Raw genomic sequence first — 18958 nt, 5'->3', positions numbered from 1 at the left:
CTTCTAATCAGTGCATTGAGAAGAAAGCATGTGAGCGCTTTACACTGGGAGGAGAAAGAGCACGAAAAGGCGAGGAGCGTGCCACTGACGTGGGGCGGATGGACAGGTGGTAGGGTTTAAGTAAATTTTAAGTTTAGGCTATAGGTCGCTACATTACAGTATTTTAATTCGGTCCAAAAATATTAAAAATATAAAAATAATCACATAATTTGTGCTAAAATAGTCAAAATATGTATTTTTTTTATTTAAGAAAAAAGATGATTATTTTTATGTTTCTGCGCATGTTCAGCAGGCAAATAATCCATCTGATTTATAGTCTGAGGCAACGCCATCCCAGACGGACCGTGTCGATACACTCGTGTCCTCCATCCGATTTACAACTGAAATATTCTAACAGAGGTGGGTTTTATCTTTCAGACACTTTTTATTTTACCTGATAGACCCAGGAATGACTAACTTATGAACTTTTAAATACTTCGTTTTATAGCGGCTTTAATCAACTGCGCTCATAAACACACACGCGACGCGACTCGCGATATACGCGATTATTTTCTCAGACTCTATCTCATAGGTTTTCCTCAGAAAACAGTCTGTTGAGACCTTTCTGTGTAATATAATATAGTTTAGTCCTGGTTAAATCCTGTTTTAGTCCTGGTTTTATACCTTCTTTAGACCTGGTTTAGTCCTGGTTTAGTCCCCTCAAGGGGCCCTGTGAGGGGGTCCTGCGAAGGGGCCCTGTGAGGGGGTCCTGCGAAGGGGCCCTGTGAGGGGGCCCTGTGAGGGGGTCCTGCGAAGGGGTCCTGTGAGGGGGGTCCTGTGAGGGGGGCCTGTGAAGGGGTCCTGTGAGGGGGGCCTGTGAGGGGGCCTGTGAAGGGGCCCTATGAGGGGGGCCCTGTGAGGGGGTCCTGTGAAGGGGTCCTGTGAGGGGGGCCCTGTGAGGGGGGCCTGTGAAGGGGTCCTGTGAAGGGGTCCTGTGAGGGGGAAGAACATTGGTTTAGAAAAAGACAAGCGCACTCCCTCACACCAGTGCAAGTGTATTGCCGCGCGGTAATTACATATGATCGCACTCGTCGAGTGTCAGACCTCGAGTCCAAGCACCTTCATGACCTATATTCATGTGCACGTGCCTGATACAGTGTACTGATACCCGGGGCCGGCTCTAGCCCATTAGCCGCCCTATGCGAGTTTGATGTTGACGCCCTCTCCCCGGGCCCCCCATTCAGTACCATTGTTCCCCTTTACGCTCACTATGTACAGCGCGGGCAGGGGAGGGGAAAAGGCTCAGAAATGTGCGTTCTAGGTTGCTTTTCTTTTTAAACTAACTAAAATCACATTAACTAATAAAAACACTGAGTTTTAATAAATTATGCTGTTAACACACAAAAGGGGAAAAGAACAAACTAAAAAAAAAACAGTATCATCATCGAGTCTCGAACCCCGACCGCCCACACTAAAGTCCAGTAGAGATGCGTGGATTGCGGTTAATCCGCGAAAAATTATATTTTAATTAAATTCGGGCGGGTGGCAGTTTAACTACTAAAAAAAAAAATAAATATTGTTAGTATTGTTACCTACATCTGAAAAGACGAGTCGTAGTCGTAGTTGTAGTATGAAGTGTACGTCATATCCTAGATCCGTGCCCGGGTCGGAAGGATAAACAAAGATGGAAGCGCCAGCTAAGGTGGTACGTGAGAAACTTAAAAAGGAGAACTAAAAAACAAAGAAAAGGGATGTCGAAAAAGTGCTGCCTGGGATAAATTTTTTGAGGTGGTGAATCGGGATGACACCAGTGCAGGTTATGTCATGTGCAAAAGCTGTGAAGCTGTTTATGTTTATGACAGTCATAAGACGGGTACGTCTAACATGGTGCATCACATCTGTGCTAAACCCCAAACCTCCATAAACACCTTGACAAGTTTCGTCCGTCGAGATCCAAAAAGAGTACCACAGGATGTCAAATCAAAATGAACAGATGCATGTGTGGACCTGTGCTGTGTTGATATGCGCCCATTCGATACAGTGTCTGGTGAAGGATTCCGTGAAGTGGCCCAGACACTGATTGATATAGGTGCCAAGTTCGGTGCAGTTGACGCTACTGCTATCTTACCCCATAGGCAAACTGTCTGCGATCGGGCAAAGGCGTAGGCATCCACTGATAAGCAGAAACTTTCGGTGGCCATCCAGAGAGCTATAAGCAACAACGGTGGTATTGCCGTAACCACAGATATGTGGACGGATGAGTTTAAAAAGAGGGCATACACGGTCCTTACGTGTCATTATATCTGTGAATGGAAGTTGGTAGATCGCATTTTGGCAACGGTAGAATTTGACCCTACACTGAAAAAAACAGCGAACACCTTCATGAGCAGATTACCAGTGTGTTATCGTCCTACGGAATACTGCCAGACAAGACAGTTTTTGTCAGTGACCAGGGTTCCAACATAAAGGCTGCACTCCGATCCTACCATTGGATTCCTTGCTCCGCACACATCCTTAACACATAGTTAGAGAGACATACGTTCAGTACAAAGGACGCTGATGTCGATGGTATTGAAGATGTTGTGGATAGGATGGATTACTGCAAAGAGCTTGTTGCCTACCTGAAAAGAACTGGTGCAATCGCCAGCCTAAAGCACACTGTGAATCAAGAATGTGATGTGAGATGGAACAGCAAAGTAACCATGTTGGAATCGATACATAAACAATACCAGGACATAAGAGAGCTTCTGGCCAACAGGAACCAAGAACATCGCCTTGATGGGATTCACCAGGATCAGCTAACTCACTTGATTGACTTTCTCACCCTTTTTAAGTTAGCGATCAGCGAGCTCGAAGGGGGACATTACCCAACCATCCACATGGTGTTACTATGGTTCTCTTAACTCAAAAAACACTGTGAGCCCAAGTTTGGAGACCCACCTTACATGAGAAGTCTCCGCTCCTGCGTGTCTGCGCTTCTTGATGAAAAGATGTGCCCTACAGCTACTCATAAAATTGCCACCTTTCTCCACCCAAAATTTAAGTCACTGAAAATGCTGACAGAACAGGACAGACAAGAAGTCATTAAGCAAGTCTGTGAACTTCTACCTGAGGAAGGCGTCCGTGTCAGGCAGGAGACAGAAGAAAGCAACTCTGTCACCGAGCCCATGATGACAACAGAGCAAGGTGGTATAGATTACTGGCCTAGGTTAGGTTTTATTATTATTATTATTATTATTATTATTATTATTATTATTATTATTATTATTATTGTATATTTTTATTTATTATTTATGTATTTTCCATTATATATTATTCAAAGATTCAAAAAGTCAATTGTCAGTATTTTTCATATTCACATAAAAAGAAGAAATTAGGTTTCTCACTCTGAAAGCTAAATTAAATAATAATGATAAAATGACAGAAAATTTCAAAGGTCTTTTTAGGGGGATGCCTGGTGGGTAGGGAGGAGAGCGAGTTTAGCCTCCTAACAGCATTATGTTATATTATACTATATTATATTATATTATATTATTTCATCGGTCTTTTGTATAGCTGATGGCGCACTATCGAAAAAGTCAAGAATTGACTTCACGGAATGGGAGGAGGTGCAGCTGTGGATGAAGTACAGGAGTATTCCTCTTCAGACTTGCGTGTTGATGATGGATCAGAAGAGGAAAATCTACTTTCCTTTTGGGAGAAACAAGGCCAGTCATTTCCACGACTACAGCACCTTGCCAAGAGAGTGTTATGTATTCCAGCAACAAGTGCTGCGAGCGAGCGCTCCTTCAGTGCAGCAGGGCGCGTTATAGAAGCCAGGCGCTCTCGCCTGAATCCGGACACTGTAGATGCCATTTTATTCCTACATAGTGCCAAGAAAAAAATCTAGTCAGCATTTTTGTTTGTTCTGTTTAGTTTTTTTGTTTGTTTGTTTGTTTGTTTTGTTTTTTAAGACACACTGCGTCTTAATTAGCCCATTTGGCCTCGTTCTTATGTTCTGAAGGTTAAGGTTGTGTCGGGTTATTGATGCCTAAGGTTTACGAGGCACATATTATATGCAGTTTATTTTATTATTTCTAGTTTATTTCAGCTGTTTGCCAACACATAAGTGGCTATAGGGCCATATTTATTTAGTTATGCATATTTTTTCTTGCCTATTTCACTTGGAATATAAAGAGGGCATTGCCTGATTTCAATAAAGGTTCATCTGGATGAGATGCTCTGTCTATTTTGTTTCGATATCAGTTATATTTTAAAACACGCAGACATTATAGCGTAGACTGCCACTCGGGGTATTTAAAACTTAAAGAAAGACCGATGGAGTGAGGCTATGACTTTGAAATAACATCGGGCAATGGCAGAATGTTCAGAATGTAACAACATCCAACACGAAGGCAAGAAGGTTCAAAAATAGCCTAGTCGGAAAACGTTGTCAATTAATTAGCTGCGCAAGAAAACCAGGTAAGTTTGGGGTTGTTACGGACAATTAAGAATGTGAACATACACGCTGAGTGAATTTTGGAATGAATGAGCTATAGAGTTTGCATTTTTATCGAGGCTCCTTAGTTTGTTTGCTGTATGATTGTTCTAAAATCTAAAATCAATCGGCGGATGGCGGCGGGTGCGGTTTTGAAAACCTTCGGTGCAAAATGGACAGCGGGCGGATGATGAGTTTTGTGTCGCGGTTGTGGATGAAAAAATAGCCCATCCATGCCCAATCGTGCATTTTGGTCAGTGGCAATTCCGGTTTTGGTAGGTAGACTTAAGAAAAAATGGTGACGACCACCACTAGATGGCGCCCCAGACACATGTGGCGCTCTAGACCAGTGTTTTTCAACCTTTTTTGAGCCACGGCATGTTTTTTATATTGGAAAAATCTTGCGGCACACCACTAACCAAAATGTTATAAAATGACACTATACAGTATATTTAATTACAATATAATTTCTACATTAATTTCTACTTACTCAGTGTGAGACCTGCACCTGTTTAGATGAACACAAAGCTGATATCCTGACAGGAATAGAAGAAAGACACACATGAAGCTCTTCATCAACAGCTCTCAATCTCTCTCTGTTTTTAGTTTTTATAGCAGTTAAGCTTGAAAAGCTCTTCTTCTGGGTCAGAATCTTGTCCAAGGCCCAGTTCGGAGTTTGCATTCGTCCGTTTTAAAAACTTCTCCATGACTGTCACCACGCACATGCGTTACTAATTCTTTTAAAGCAGGGGTGCTCACACTTTTTCAGCATACGAGCTACTTACAAAATGACCAAGTCATAAAGATCTACCTAATACAAAACCAAGCAAACTGCACTGAAACACTCTGTGCCCCTTTTTTGGACCCTCCCCCACAGTTTGAGAACCCCTTCTTTAAGAGAACTTCCTCTGGCACTTTACACAAAACTGTGAAAAAAGTGAAGGAAGATTTTTAAACCTGTTTTTTAAAGATGCATTTGTGCACTTTAATTAGGCAAACTTCAGCCAAATGTGGCAGTAGGTCTGTTCTGTAGATCCGCTCTATGCTGTAGACCTGCTTTGTGTCAACACTGGAACACAAATTTAGACTGGTTTTTGCTTCACGTTTGGTCTTGCTCTTCTAATCAGCGCACTGTGGGAGGGGCTTGTGTTCGCTGTACGCAGGAAGGAGCGAGAGCGTGAAAAGGCGAGGGGCGGCGTGCTGACGTGAGGCAGATGGACAGGTAGGATGTTTAGGAAGTTGAACCTGCCCTGTGATGCACGCTGGTACACGAGGGCACACGCTGTTGCAGACGAGCCGTGCATAGGAAGCGTATGTGTTTGTGATGTGCCGTAGAGTCTCTGCGGGCTGCACTGAGCGCACAGGCTGCACTGAGACGCCCCACACGCTCTGGCACACCTGTACAAGTTTATTACAACAACAGCAGCGGCCGTAATGAAATATGACCGCACTTGTTGAGTGTCAGACCTTGAGTGACAGACAAGACCGAGTCCAAACGCGAGTCCGAGACGAGACACGGCGATCTACCCACACGACCTTGGCGATCGACTGGTACATCGCGATCGACGTATTGAGCACCACTGGTTTAAAGGAACGAGGCAATTAGCTGCCTGTTGCCACCCGGACGAATATTAGATCACTCTGCCAATCATTATATACTACACTGTAGTATAGTGTCCGTGCTGTAGTAAGTACAGCACGGACACTCGACAATGAGATAATGTTTGCAGGTAATAATTAATACATTTTAATAAAAAAAAAAAGTGATATTGGATAATTTCTCACGGCACACCTGACGATCTCTCACGGCACACTAGTGTGCCGCGGCACAGTGGTTGAGAATCACTGCTCTAGACGAGCGCCTTAGCTGCCTATATGAGGCGCCGGGTCTGCCGATACCCTACCAATGTTACAAATGTGCAAGCGAAAAAAAAAAATATATTTAATAAACCAGGAAACAGTACAAACAAATAAATGTTAATAAATTGAATACATTTAGATATGAATAAAAACAACAAATTGATTATCAAATATAATGATGTGCATTTGTTTAGGAAATGGCACAAAGAAGAAAACAGCAAGTAGCATCTCGCAAAAACCTATGGGAGGAGGCAGGTGGCACTGAATATGTGGTGAAGGAATTTTCAAAACACAATTTTCAAGAGATGTCCTACAGTGCTGGAATTTGGAAAGAGCTGTGTGTGACTCTATTTGGAGAGGAAAACTCAGCAAAAACACACTGGCTATGGGTCATATGGAATAACAATAGGAGAGGGCTCAGAGACCGAATTGAAAATTACAGGCAGATGGAGGGAAGAACCAGTGATGTGGAAGTGATGACGACAGGTTCATTTCATGACAAAGGAAACTGCAGTGGTGCTGAGAAAGTGACGACGACAGGTTCATGTCATGAGGAGGGGGACAACAGTGATGTTGAGGAAGTGAGGATCACAGCTTCATGTTACAAGGAAGGAAAAAGCAGTGATGTTGAGGAAGTATTGACAACAGGTTCATGTCACGAGGAAGGGATAAGCAGTGATGTTGAGGAAGTGATGGCGACGGGTTCATGTCATGAGGAAGAAAAAAGCAGCAGTGTTGAGTCAGCACTGGACAAAACTGATCAGCCTGACCACACCAAACACTAAAGAGACATCGGTTTTGTATCAAGGAGGGTTCGATTTCATTTGAATTCAAAGGAATGGCAGACAATTAAACCTAAGAGTGGGTCTCGAAGACTAAAACAGTCATGGACACATGTCCTATATAGTAAGTTCAGTATTCACAATCCTTGCTGTGTTCTTGCCTTCAAGTACCAGCACATTACATTGCTCTCAAGTCGAAAGAGGAACTCTCCTTATCTTTCCATCAAAGCAATTTGTTCATTTCCAAGTTGCAAAGCAACCTATACATTCCGATTAAACCAAAAGCCAACCACAAGCCAAACAAAGGTCTTTTTTACAGTTTTACGCCGAGGCAACATTTGCCACCTAAAAGAACACAGAAGAAAAAGACAAGCATCAAATTGAAGAAGAGGCCGACTAGCGAAATTAATTTCAGAAGAAAAGGGTGTTAGCAAAACTTTCTACCAACTCTTAAGTCAAACCCCTCAGACACAGCTGAAGGCTGGTAATTTCACAAAATGCTTAAACAGAGGCATCTTGAATGCAATTTCCAGTGAGGTCAGAAGAAGCCTGAATCTTCATGATAATGTGGCCTTGGAAATTCTTTTGACTCAGAACATTATTAGAGAATGTAACACCAATTATTTACATGGCCCTGGTTATATTCAGATTTTTCAGGTCGACCCATTTGGTTTACACATGTACACAGACACCAGCTTACACATATTAGTAGCACACCTAAGGAAGAGTGTGCCCCTGAGCCTCTATTTAGATGCCACAGGGAGCATAGTTTCCAAAATCCCAGACCAAAAAAGGCAGGTGTTATATTATGCTCTGGTGTTACCTGGTCACGGTCCTGGTGTTCCCCCATTACCTGTAGCTGAATTCCTCACAAACACACACAGCGTCCCGTCCATCTCATATTGGCTACAATGGTTTTTGCACATCCTTTCCAGATTCACAATCCGAAGAGTGAGGAAAGTGGAGACGGACTACAGTTGGGCACTAATTCAGGCTGTCCTCTTGGCCTTCAACAAAGAAAATGTGCAGACATACCTGAAGAAATGCTTTGCAATATGCCAGGGCAAGAGGCAGAAAAGTATAGCAAAAACCACAATTGTCCACCTCTGCTCAGCGCATATCATTAAAGCTGTTTCACAATTAATTGGCAAGCATGTGGTGGACAAGGGCCACAAAGAATTCCTGGTGTTCATCTTTGCCAGACTGAAAAACAGTAAATCTTTGATCGAAGGTGTAGACATCTTCAGGTCCCTATGCAGTGTTCTACTCACTCCGAAAAATACAGCAGTTGTGAAGGAAAACATTCAAGCACTTCAGAAACTAATTCAGTGCTCAAAGGAGGACATACTTCATGTGGAAATGCCAGAGATCAAGATGTCTGAAGATCTTGAAGACACAAAGTCTTTAGATGGTGGCTCTCCATGGTCAGCTGTTTTTAGGGAGGTATCTGAAAATGTTGATACATCCATGGATTCAACAGAGGACTGCGCAGAAGAAAATATTTTCCACAATCCAGGCATTATCAAGGCTTTGCTGGAGACATACAGGCCCATATTTCCACTGTGGAGTGGTCTCATGTTAGGAGACCTACGACGCCATGCCTTAGATGTGGACAGTAGTAAAGAAAATATTGACAGAGGGCCTGGCAGAGATACAAATTGCCATGTCGAGGCATGGTTTGGTATCGTTAAACACCACATCTTACTGAAGAAAAAAAGGAATGCATCCAGCAGCATTTATCAGAAGGGTGTATGCTTCTCTTAAAGGAAGATATGTAGAGCACCAACTCCACCATGATCTCCCTGACCACCCAACTGTCAGGCCAAGATTGTCCAAAGACATTACTCATTCTGAGGAGACCTGGGCTAAAAAAAAAGATGATTCAAAGATCACAAAGTCAAAATCTAAATATTACAGTATACCCCAAAAAATGATTTTACCAAAACAAAAACAAAAACCCAGAGAAACTCGGCAATGCCGTAGCAGAGCTGCCCATAAACAAGCGAAAGGTGAAGTCCTTCAGGTGTCTGTCAGTGCAGCTGATGTGCAAGAAGACACAGGAGCCACACATGAGCAAGAATCTAAGGTATGTTTTAACTCTTATGGGGATTTATCTTCCTCATTTTGCTATTGTGTTCACATGTACCTTACAAATGTAACCTTAAGCACACACACTCAAACACACTTACAGACTAGCCCCCATCTCCAGTTAAGTAACAAATGGACAAATTTGTTTTCTTGTATATTTATGTCCTTGTGTGTACCTAAAAATTACCACTGACCTCAACACAGATTCTTTGGAAAAAACGTGAATGTGAAGTTGTCATTGCAGTGACACAGTACAGCAATGATTCAATTATTCTGAGACACAGGGATTTCATGACACTGAGGCCACACAATCTTCTGACTGGCGATGTAAGTGAACATGTATTTTTGTTAACTGTAATATAGTGTTAATAATGATACAAAATCTATACACTACAATAAAGTGAGTGGTTTCTTGATGTCGTAGACAATTGAATTCTACATCCAAAGCACAGCTTTGTGCCGGCTCTACCAAATGCACCATTTCATAATAGGTGTACTACTCTTTGGTGACACCAACCAAGTTGCAAGACAAAGTCTGAAAAATGTAAGTAATGAAGGTCTGATTCCATCTATGACCTGCTAAAAAACAGGTACATGGACCAAATAAGATTTGTAACTGTGTTTAATTAAATCATTGCCTATAGGTGAACTTTGATGATTATGAGGGGCTCATTGGTTTTGTCAATGTTAACCAGAACCACTGGAAGTTTGTTGTAAGTAAACCAAAAATATGTCCTTCATGTTTGTGGACAGTCTTCATGGCTTGGCATACTATTCTAAATAAAACATTCTGCTTACATGTCTAGTACCTGAATGCCCTAACATCACAAATATTTGTTGTGGATCCTGCTAATCCTGAGGCTGACCTCGATGACTCAAGAGAAGCAGCCAAGCGCTTCCGGTAACAATTGTGTTCAGTTCATTTCAATTCAATTCAATTCAAATCAGCATAATTTGTGTTGATAGTTAGTGAACAGGGATAAAAAACTGGTGTTAAGTCATCTTAGTAAGTGGTGTATCAGACATCATGTCAATAACTCTTAATACTTTGTGTCCTTATGTCTCTGTGTTTTCAGCAAGTACTTTAAAACAAGGTTTAACTTGCGTGGGCAGAAAGACTGGTTAAGCCAAGTGTGGAAAGCTGCCACCATCCTTCACCCTGCTCAGCAGGATGGCACGAGTTGCGGGTTATTTGTGATGGAGGTGAGGCATTTTCTAATATTGTTTTGTTAACAGCATTTCTGTGAAAATCTCATGTCATTCATGTACAGATCCAGTGTGAAAGGTGTGAGAGATGGTTTCACACAGCCTGTTTGTCGATGGACACAGAGGACATTTCTCGCATCTCTGCATGGATGTGTGAACTCTGCATATGAAGAAAAGGACAAATATGCTGTTGCTGGCCTTGCTGCTGCAGGAGGGGAAGCACTGATGCCTGGGAGGACAAAAGGAGAGACTGCAAGGCTTTTCTTTAGGAGGATCCGTCACCTACCTGTGTCTAGGCCTGCCATGATGATAACAATATTGATTTATCGTTCAATATATAAAAGCTATAATAATATATTTTGGATTTCAGTATTTATCGTGAGTACTTTTTCTTTTGGATAGTGAGTAGAATTCTTTTTTCCATTTTTTAATATAATTTGATAAAATTTTAGCTCTTGAAAGTAGAATAAATACCTTTGCTATGGATAATTATACCTCCATTCTGACTTTTATTTGATAATTCTTTGGATTAGTGGCATAAAAAAAAAAAAAAAAAAATATATATATATATATATATATATATATATATATATATATATATATATATATATATATATATATATATATATATATATATATATATGTGTGTGTGTATATATATATGTATATATATATATATGTGTGTGTATATATATATATGTATATATATATATATATGTGTGTATATATATATATATATATATATATATATATGTATATATATATATGTGTGTTATATATATATATGTGTGTGTGTGTGTGTATATATATATGTATACACACACACATATATATATACATATATATATATATATATATATATATATATATATATATATATATACACACATATATATATATTTTTTTTATGCCACTAATCCAAAGACTTATCAAATAAAAGTCAGAATGGAGGTATAATTATCCATAGCATAGGTATTTATTCTACTTTCAAGAGCTAAAATTTTATCAAATTATATGTATATATATATGTGTGTATATATGTGTATATATATATATGTATACATATATATATATATATATATATATATATATATATATATATATATATATATATATATATGTATAATAACTGAGTTGTGTTCTTTGTGTTATTTATCTGTTTATTTTTATTTATTGGCCTTTTTATGAATCAATTTTCTGTTATTTTTTGTTCCCTGTTCTGTTTATATGGGTGAAATTTAAAAGTATTAAAGCTATGGAAATTATGAATGTTTTGTTGATTTTCCTTGCATTTGTTGTTATCACATATTTCTTCCTTGTTATGTAACATGAGTGAAAGACTATATATCAGGTACTGCTTTATCAGGTATAATACCAATGCAGCACCAAAAAAAAAAACTCTGACTGCTATCAAGGTGTGGTTGTTACTGTCTACAGGTTGATCATTGCCATAGCACCAAAATCCCATAACAATTGTTGAATAGTAGAATCTGACAACAAACTCCATATAAACAATACATGCAATGGTGACAAATCTGGGAATATTTGTTACTGGTGGTACAGGTCACATTGGTTGCAGCAGACAACACTGAAAGATGTTATGTGACTTTGGTGTAAAATGTGACCTGTAAAATAGATGGGCAACTACTACACCCATCAGAAGTGAAAATAGTCATGTTGTTGATTTTAAGAGAAATTTTGAAGGAAATTTTTGTCATCATGATTTCAGGGCAACTTGTGACCTGTAGTAAATAAACACATTTATTTGGGAACTACTACGCCCCACAGATTTGGAAAAAGTGTTTTGGTTGATTTTTGGTGAATTTTTTGTTCAAGTAGTTATTGTATACCCCGGCTCCACTAATGTCAAAGTGACTCCCTCCAACAATGTGGTGACTATTTGTTGATGGTCCCTAACATAGACGTTAACCACAGAACAAAGGTTGGAGCAGCCTGAGTAGATTTTTTGCCTATAAATCGATAGGTAGTATTTATGTTGTTGTTTTGTTATATAGACATTATCAGGTTGCACTTTGTTTAACCTAGGTCAAGTTATTTAGGCAAAATGCATGTTTGGGTCTTATTGTGGGAAAGTTAAACCCCGAATATCAAGCGAACGTCAAATGTTGAGCCAACTTCATTACTCTCAGCCAACAGCGCTCACAGTAGTGCGCAGCTCCTCCGGACGTGGCTCGGGTCTGGTCCTTGGTCTTCTGTCGTCCTACAGGCGTGTTGGTCAGATGGTCCGGAGGCTCTGTCCTCCATGTGCTGGTTCCAAATGGTGGCGAGCAAGACCAGTGCACAATAGGACTGGGTCTGAGCGGGTACGTTCTGTCGTCTGCGCGCTGGTTCCATGCGGGGAAAGTGAGAATGCGCTGGGTACTACCTACAGGTCTGTGCGGGCTGCTCCGGTCCTCCACGCTCAAGAAACGCCGCTGGTTCCGAGGTGGTGCAAAGCATCCGGACAGAAGCATGAATCCAGTTTGGTTGGTTATATGTCGTTCTGAGCGTCCGTGCTCCTCGCATTTGGTTCTTCCCGGGGAAAGCGCTACTCAGGCCGAGGCTCCTGACATCACTCTCCGCTCCAGCTCCTCTGAGCCCGGCCTGAACCGGAACTGCTACTGCTGGGTCAGGACTCTGGTTTGGATCTTGTCTGACTGTATTTCTCACACTAGCCTAAAAACAGTACAACATCAATTGAATAGGCTATTGCCTATTGCCATGAAATTATTTGGTTAATTAATGGTCTAAAATAACAAATGCTGGTTGCTACATGATCACGGGGAACACCGGGATCTCTCTGTGTGTGCAGGTCCTGAACAGGGGTACGCACTCATAATTTTGACTCACTCTGGAGCCACACGTTCGCACATTGGTTCTTACTCTGATCATCGTGTATTACATTTTCTGTATTGGCCATGGTTGGTAAAATAATTCGGAAATGAATCACGGCTGCGTCTGGACAACAATCTGTTACTGCGCTGGAGTTGCGTATCCCCTCCCATGATGCATTTCGAATAGTCCGTTTGGACCTACTGTTTCTGGTTTGGACCAGAGTTCGCGTTCACACCAGAGGAACCGCACCAAAGTTGGTCATTTGGTGCAGATTCAAGCGAACCGAGACCACCTCTTTTTTGAGGTCTCGGTCCGCTTGATTTGGTTCGGGTCCGAGTCCGATTGACGCTTTCACACCAACGCAAACGAATCGAACTAACCACTTTTGGTTTGAATGGACCGTTTGGTGCGCACCAAATACTGTCGGTGTGAAAACACCCTTAGGGATGGGTGAATGGATGTTGGGGCAGGGGGAGGCGGGGAGGTCATGAGTGTTTAAATTAAGTTCTTTTATTGACTGTTACCTAGAGAAATGTAATTTCATCTTGCCAGCACTACAGTTGTATGCACAGCTTTATGACAATAAAGATTTATTTAATTTGATGGACTGTGGCTTGTTGGAGAAGAGTGGAACACAGACAGGATATGAACAGGTCTACATTTGTACTTGGGGTGTAAAAACTTGACTGAAATATTGTGATGTGGCAGTGTCAACTGTCACTGTCTCTCACAGGATTGTGGGCTGCTCAATATATCGACTTGTACAAACTTCTTCTTCAGCAACGGACACAAAAACCAGGGGAGCTACATCACAGGGCTTGGCCTTTTGCTCCATTTTATTGCAGACAGAATGAACTTTTCTGCATTAAAGGTCCTATATTAAACAAAATAGACTCCTGTGAGCTTTTAGCCATGTTAGAATCTAAATCATCGCAATGATTCTAATGAAGATGTATGGAGTTTAAAAACACAGTGGAGCACTTCCTGTATTACCACATGACATCATAAGGTGGAAGAGAGTGTTTTCAGTTTGAGAGAAGAACTCAGCTTAAATCTTCAGGGTTTGTGTCTTAAACATGTATAAAAAAAACAACACACACACACCTCCAGGTCTGTTTGTGATGAGGAAGCAACATTACACCACAAAAACTCATATCTAAGTCAGTTAAAATGAGTAGATTCAGCTTGACAAGTAAAGTAAAATGATCTACCAATGGATTTTGTTTCTTATTTTAAGTGCAAAGAGTTGTGGTTTTCTTATCTTAAGTGTAGCAAGATTTTATCTTTTTCATATATTTTATTTTCATATTTTAAGTCAGGGGTGTCAAACTCAAATTCACAGAAGCCAAAATGAAAAACTGGGACTAAGTCATGGGCCAAACTAAATATTTATTGTAAATCTTTTCTTATTAAAAATAAATGTTTAATAATAGTTTTTGCTAAAACTTTGAATCCAGAACAAGCAGAATATAAAATAATAACACCATTTTAAATAAATAATGTCTCTATAGTCTATCTGTAGCCGGTGGGCAGCTCTAATACAGATTTGATATGATCTCGAGGGCCAAATATTGCCCCCGGGCCTGAGTCTGACAGCTCTGTTTTAAGTACAAAAAGTTTTGTTCTAATTTTACTTCTCAAGTGAAATTTACTCAAATCAGAATCAAACTTTCTTAATTCAAGTAATCATAACTTGGCTGGATTTGAGTTTTTGCAGCGTATAACACAGATCAGAAAACAGCGTGATATTTAATTCTTTGGAATATGACAGGAATCATAGAGGTCAACTGTAGTAGTCTGTTACTTCACATCTGATTTATGTGACTTTGATGGGTTGGTTGTATCGCAACTTACCTTCGGAACGTTTTCTTTATTGTCCGTAAAGATGTAGTACGTCACTCTGAATCCAACAAAGAAATACTTCTCTCCCGTCTCCAGAAATCCTTTCAAAAACTGAGTGTACCTGTTCAAATGTAAAGGACATTTTCCTCTGAAATATGAAATAGAATAAACCCCAAAGCCCTGCACTGGTCTGTGTTGTGAGCAGAAGTATTGAAGAGATGATTGTGTGTGAGTCTGAGCTGGAGTTATAGAACTGGATGCTGGTTACTACAGGTTAAAGTGCATGTGACAGGTTTTGGTGATTCTCTACTTCTATGTTGGCGGGATAGAACCCGGGTAAATGACGCCAAAATCTTCTGTCCAATTGCAATTTCTTGGTTCGAATTTCATAATAATTCACCACATATCTGTAGTACCACTGATCTCCATGGAACCAAATCATTTTTTCAGAAATCATTAGTTATTCTGAGAGTTTTTTGTACTTAAAGTGTTCAAATGTCATGAGGTGTGACCGTCCACACTTAACTGCTGATGTTTAAACTTCTTCAAAATGATTCTAAATGTAATCAAATAGATTTTCTTTCTTTTTTGGCATATTTTCTGAAGTGTTTTGTAGTCCCACATGACATTGTTTAAGGTCATAGCCAATACATTTACATAAAAACAACACTAAAAATGCTTAATATAAATGTTAAACATAGATTTATGCAGACCTGACATTGTAAATATTTGAAAAAGTTCAATAGAAACTAAATTTTTAATATTTTAAAATTTGCTTGTTGAAAATCCTTATACGTCATAGACCCCCCCCCACCACCACTGTGAAAATAAGTTATTTTTACACAAATCAAGAAGCAATTTGCAAAGAAATATAAAAAAATATGTTGAAAATGACAGAAAGCAGAAAGAAAAAAAAAAATCTATATTAGAGTTATAACTATAGAGAGATTTCTATCCAAAGGTTCTACACCAGCAATACATTTTTTTCCTGATTTAAACATGATTTCAACTAAATAAAGGTGTTTTCTTATATTTTTGTTTGTCAAGTAATAATATCTGTGTACCGTAGAAGAGTTTGGGCCTCGTGTAAAACGTGGTTCTAGGTAACATTTATGGAATTCCCTAGTGTGATCTATGATGATACATGTTGGAAACGTGTTCGCTGGACGCCGGATTTTTCCTTATAATTGTGTATGTTTATCTAATGCCCATGTTCTCCCAAACTCACGTTCTACCAAACTCTCATTTTAATAAACTACTGTTCTCCCAAAGTGACATTCTCCCAAAATCACGTTCTACCAAACTCCTGTTCTACCAAACTCACGTTCTCCAAACCTCACATTTTAATAAACTACTGTTCTTCCAAAGTCACATTCTACCAACCTCACGTTCTATCAAACTCATGTTCTACCAAATTCACCTCAACCTCACATTTTAATAAACTACTGTTCTCCCAAAGTGACCTTCTCCCAAACTCACATTCTACCAAACTCATGTTCTATCAAACTCATGTTCTACCAAACTCACATTCTACCAAACTCATGTTCTATCAAACTCATGTTCTACCAAAGTCACATTCTACCAAACTCATGTTCTACCAAACTCATGTTCTATCAAACTCATGTTCTGCCAAACTCATGTTCTGCCAAACTCACGTTCTACCAACCTCACGTTCTACCAAAGTCATGTTCTCCCAACCTCACATTTTAATAAACTACTGTTCTCCCAAAGTGACATTCTACCAAAGTGACATTCTCCCAAAATCACGTTCTACCAAAGTCATGTTCTACCAAACTCACGGTCTACCAGCCTCATGTTCTATCTAACTAATGCTCTACCAAACTCATGTTCTACCAAACTCATGTTCTACCAAACTCATGTTCTAACAAACTCACATTCTCCCAAACTCATGTTCTACCAATCTCATGTTCTATCAAACTCACGTTCTACCAAACTCATGTTCTATCTAACTCACGTTCTACCAAACTCATGTTCTACCAAACTCACATTTTAATAAACTACTGTTCTCCCAAAGTGACATTCTACCAAACTCAAGTTCTCCCAAACTCAAGTTCTCCCAAACTCAAGTTCTACCAAACTCATGTTCTAACAAACTCACGTTCTACCAAACTCAAGTTCTCCCAAACTCAAGTTCTCCCAAACTCATGTTCTACCAATCTCACATTTTAATAAACTACTGTTCTCCCAAAGTGACATTCTACCAACTCACGTTCTATCAACCTCACGTTCTACCAAACTCACGTTCTACCAAACTCACGGTCTACCAAACTCATGTTCTACCAAACTCATGTTCTACCAAACTGACGTTCTACCAAACTCAAGTTCTACCAAACTCATGTTCTACCAAACTCATGTTCTACCAAACTCACATTCTCCCAAACTCACGTTCTACCAATCTCACGTTCTACCAAACTCATGTTCTACCAAACTCACGTTCTACCAAACTCAAGTTCTATCTAACTAATGTTCTAACAAACTCACGTTCTACCAGACTCAGGTTCTACCAAACTCACATGCTGACAAACTCATGGTCTACAAAACTCACGTTCTATCAAACTCGTGTTCTATTAAACTCACGTTCTATCAAACTCATGTTCTATTAAACTCACGTTCTATCAAACTCATGTTCTATTAAACTCACGTTCTATCAAACTCATGTTCTATTAAACTCACGTTCTATCAAACTCATGTTCTATTAAACTCACGTTCTATCAAACTCGTGTTCTATTAAACTCACGTTCTATCAAACTCGTGTTCTATTAAACTCACGTTCTATCAAACTCGTGTTCTATTAAACTCACGTTCTATCAAACTCATGTTCTATTAAACTCACGTTCTATCAAACTCATGTTCTATTAAACTCACGTTCTATCAAACTCATTTTCAAATGTTGAGATTTTGTTTCCTTTTTAGGTAATAAACTCTTCTTTTATAGTAATAGGCCTGAAGTAAACAGAATACTGATCAGTAATTGTGTCCACGTGGTCAGTCGAGTTCTGTGTAAGATACATGTACTAGACCAGTGCAGTGTTTTTAGGATGAAAAACACATGTATTCAGAGTAAAAGTCCTGACAGAAACAGGTGGAGCTGTGCATTATTACATGGACCTATGCACTTTTATATGTCCATTTAAACACTTTCACCATGACTTTTCTGGCACTGTTTTTATTTTATTTTCCATCGGAATTTTGCTCTTGCTCTACTCACGTTCTATCCAGGCCACATAATGTATCAGTGCAAACTTGCGGGTCAGGAGTATCCACTTTCAGATCTACTGTTGCACCTTAACTGCCTTTTAAACCTACATTTTAATGCTAAGTCTTAATATGAGTTTACACTCTGTTTTAGCTCCACACTGTACGTATGTCATGTCTGTATTGTACTTTGTGTGTACTGCAGATGTCAACACGTAGGTTACCATGGCGATGATTCCTCTAGTTTTATTATGAACTTACTTGCCAACAGCTAAAACCAGCACAGCGATCCTCGGATTTTCTCGTTTATAGATGTTGTCCATGACCACGGGGTCAAAGGTCCCCTCCCAGACCAGCGGTGCGTTCCAGTTTGTCACTGAGTTTACATCAGTGCGTCTGCAGGGGGCGACAGAGTGACAGGTTATTACTGTGAGAATCACTACATATCTGTACTAGAGCCCTAGAGTAGCAGAACCTGAGCTCAGACTGGTCAGAGTCTCAGTTGGAGTTTGCTCTGTAACTGTCAGATCACAGAGGTCTTGATCTGGTTTATGGTTCATATTTCTGTAGTTTCTAAACCGATCCACATGAAACAAAAAACTGGCACAAAGTTCAGCATCTTCTCTGTCAGGAGAAATAAACTAAAGACAAATGTTTTTTGACAATTGCTTCA

The 18958-nt window shown here is 39.8% G+C and overlaps 1 protein-coding gene across 1 annotated transcript in view; it reads right to left on the bottom strand.

Moving 5' to 3' along the window:
- LOC129408794 (histo-blood group ABO system transferase 2-like) overlaps positions 1-18958 on the bottom strand; it is a 33686-nt gene that overhangs the window by 13431 nt on the left and 1297 nt on the right. Inside the window, 2 exon segments of the mRNA XM_055153148.1 lie at positions 15082-15190; positions 18547-18681. Of these exon segments, the coding sequence (XP_055009123.1) occupies positions 15082-15190; positions 18547-18681 (244 nt within the window).

Source organism: Boleophthalmus pectinirostris, unplaced genomic scaffold (assembly GCF_026225935.1).
Source record: "Boleophthalmus pectinirostris isolate CB_2022bp ecotype Guang Dong unplaced genomic scaffold, ASM2622593v1 HiC_scaffold_1, whole genome shotgun sequence".
Lineage (NCBI taxonomy): Eukaryota > Metazoa > Chordata > Actinopteri > Gobiiformes > Gobiidae > Boleophthalmus > Boleophthalmus pectinirostris.
This window is presented reverse-complemented; position numbering and strand designations above follow the sequence as displayed.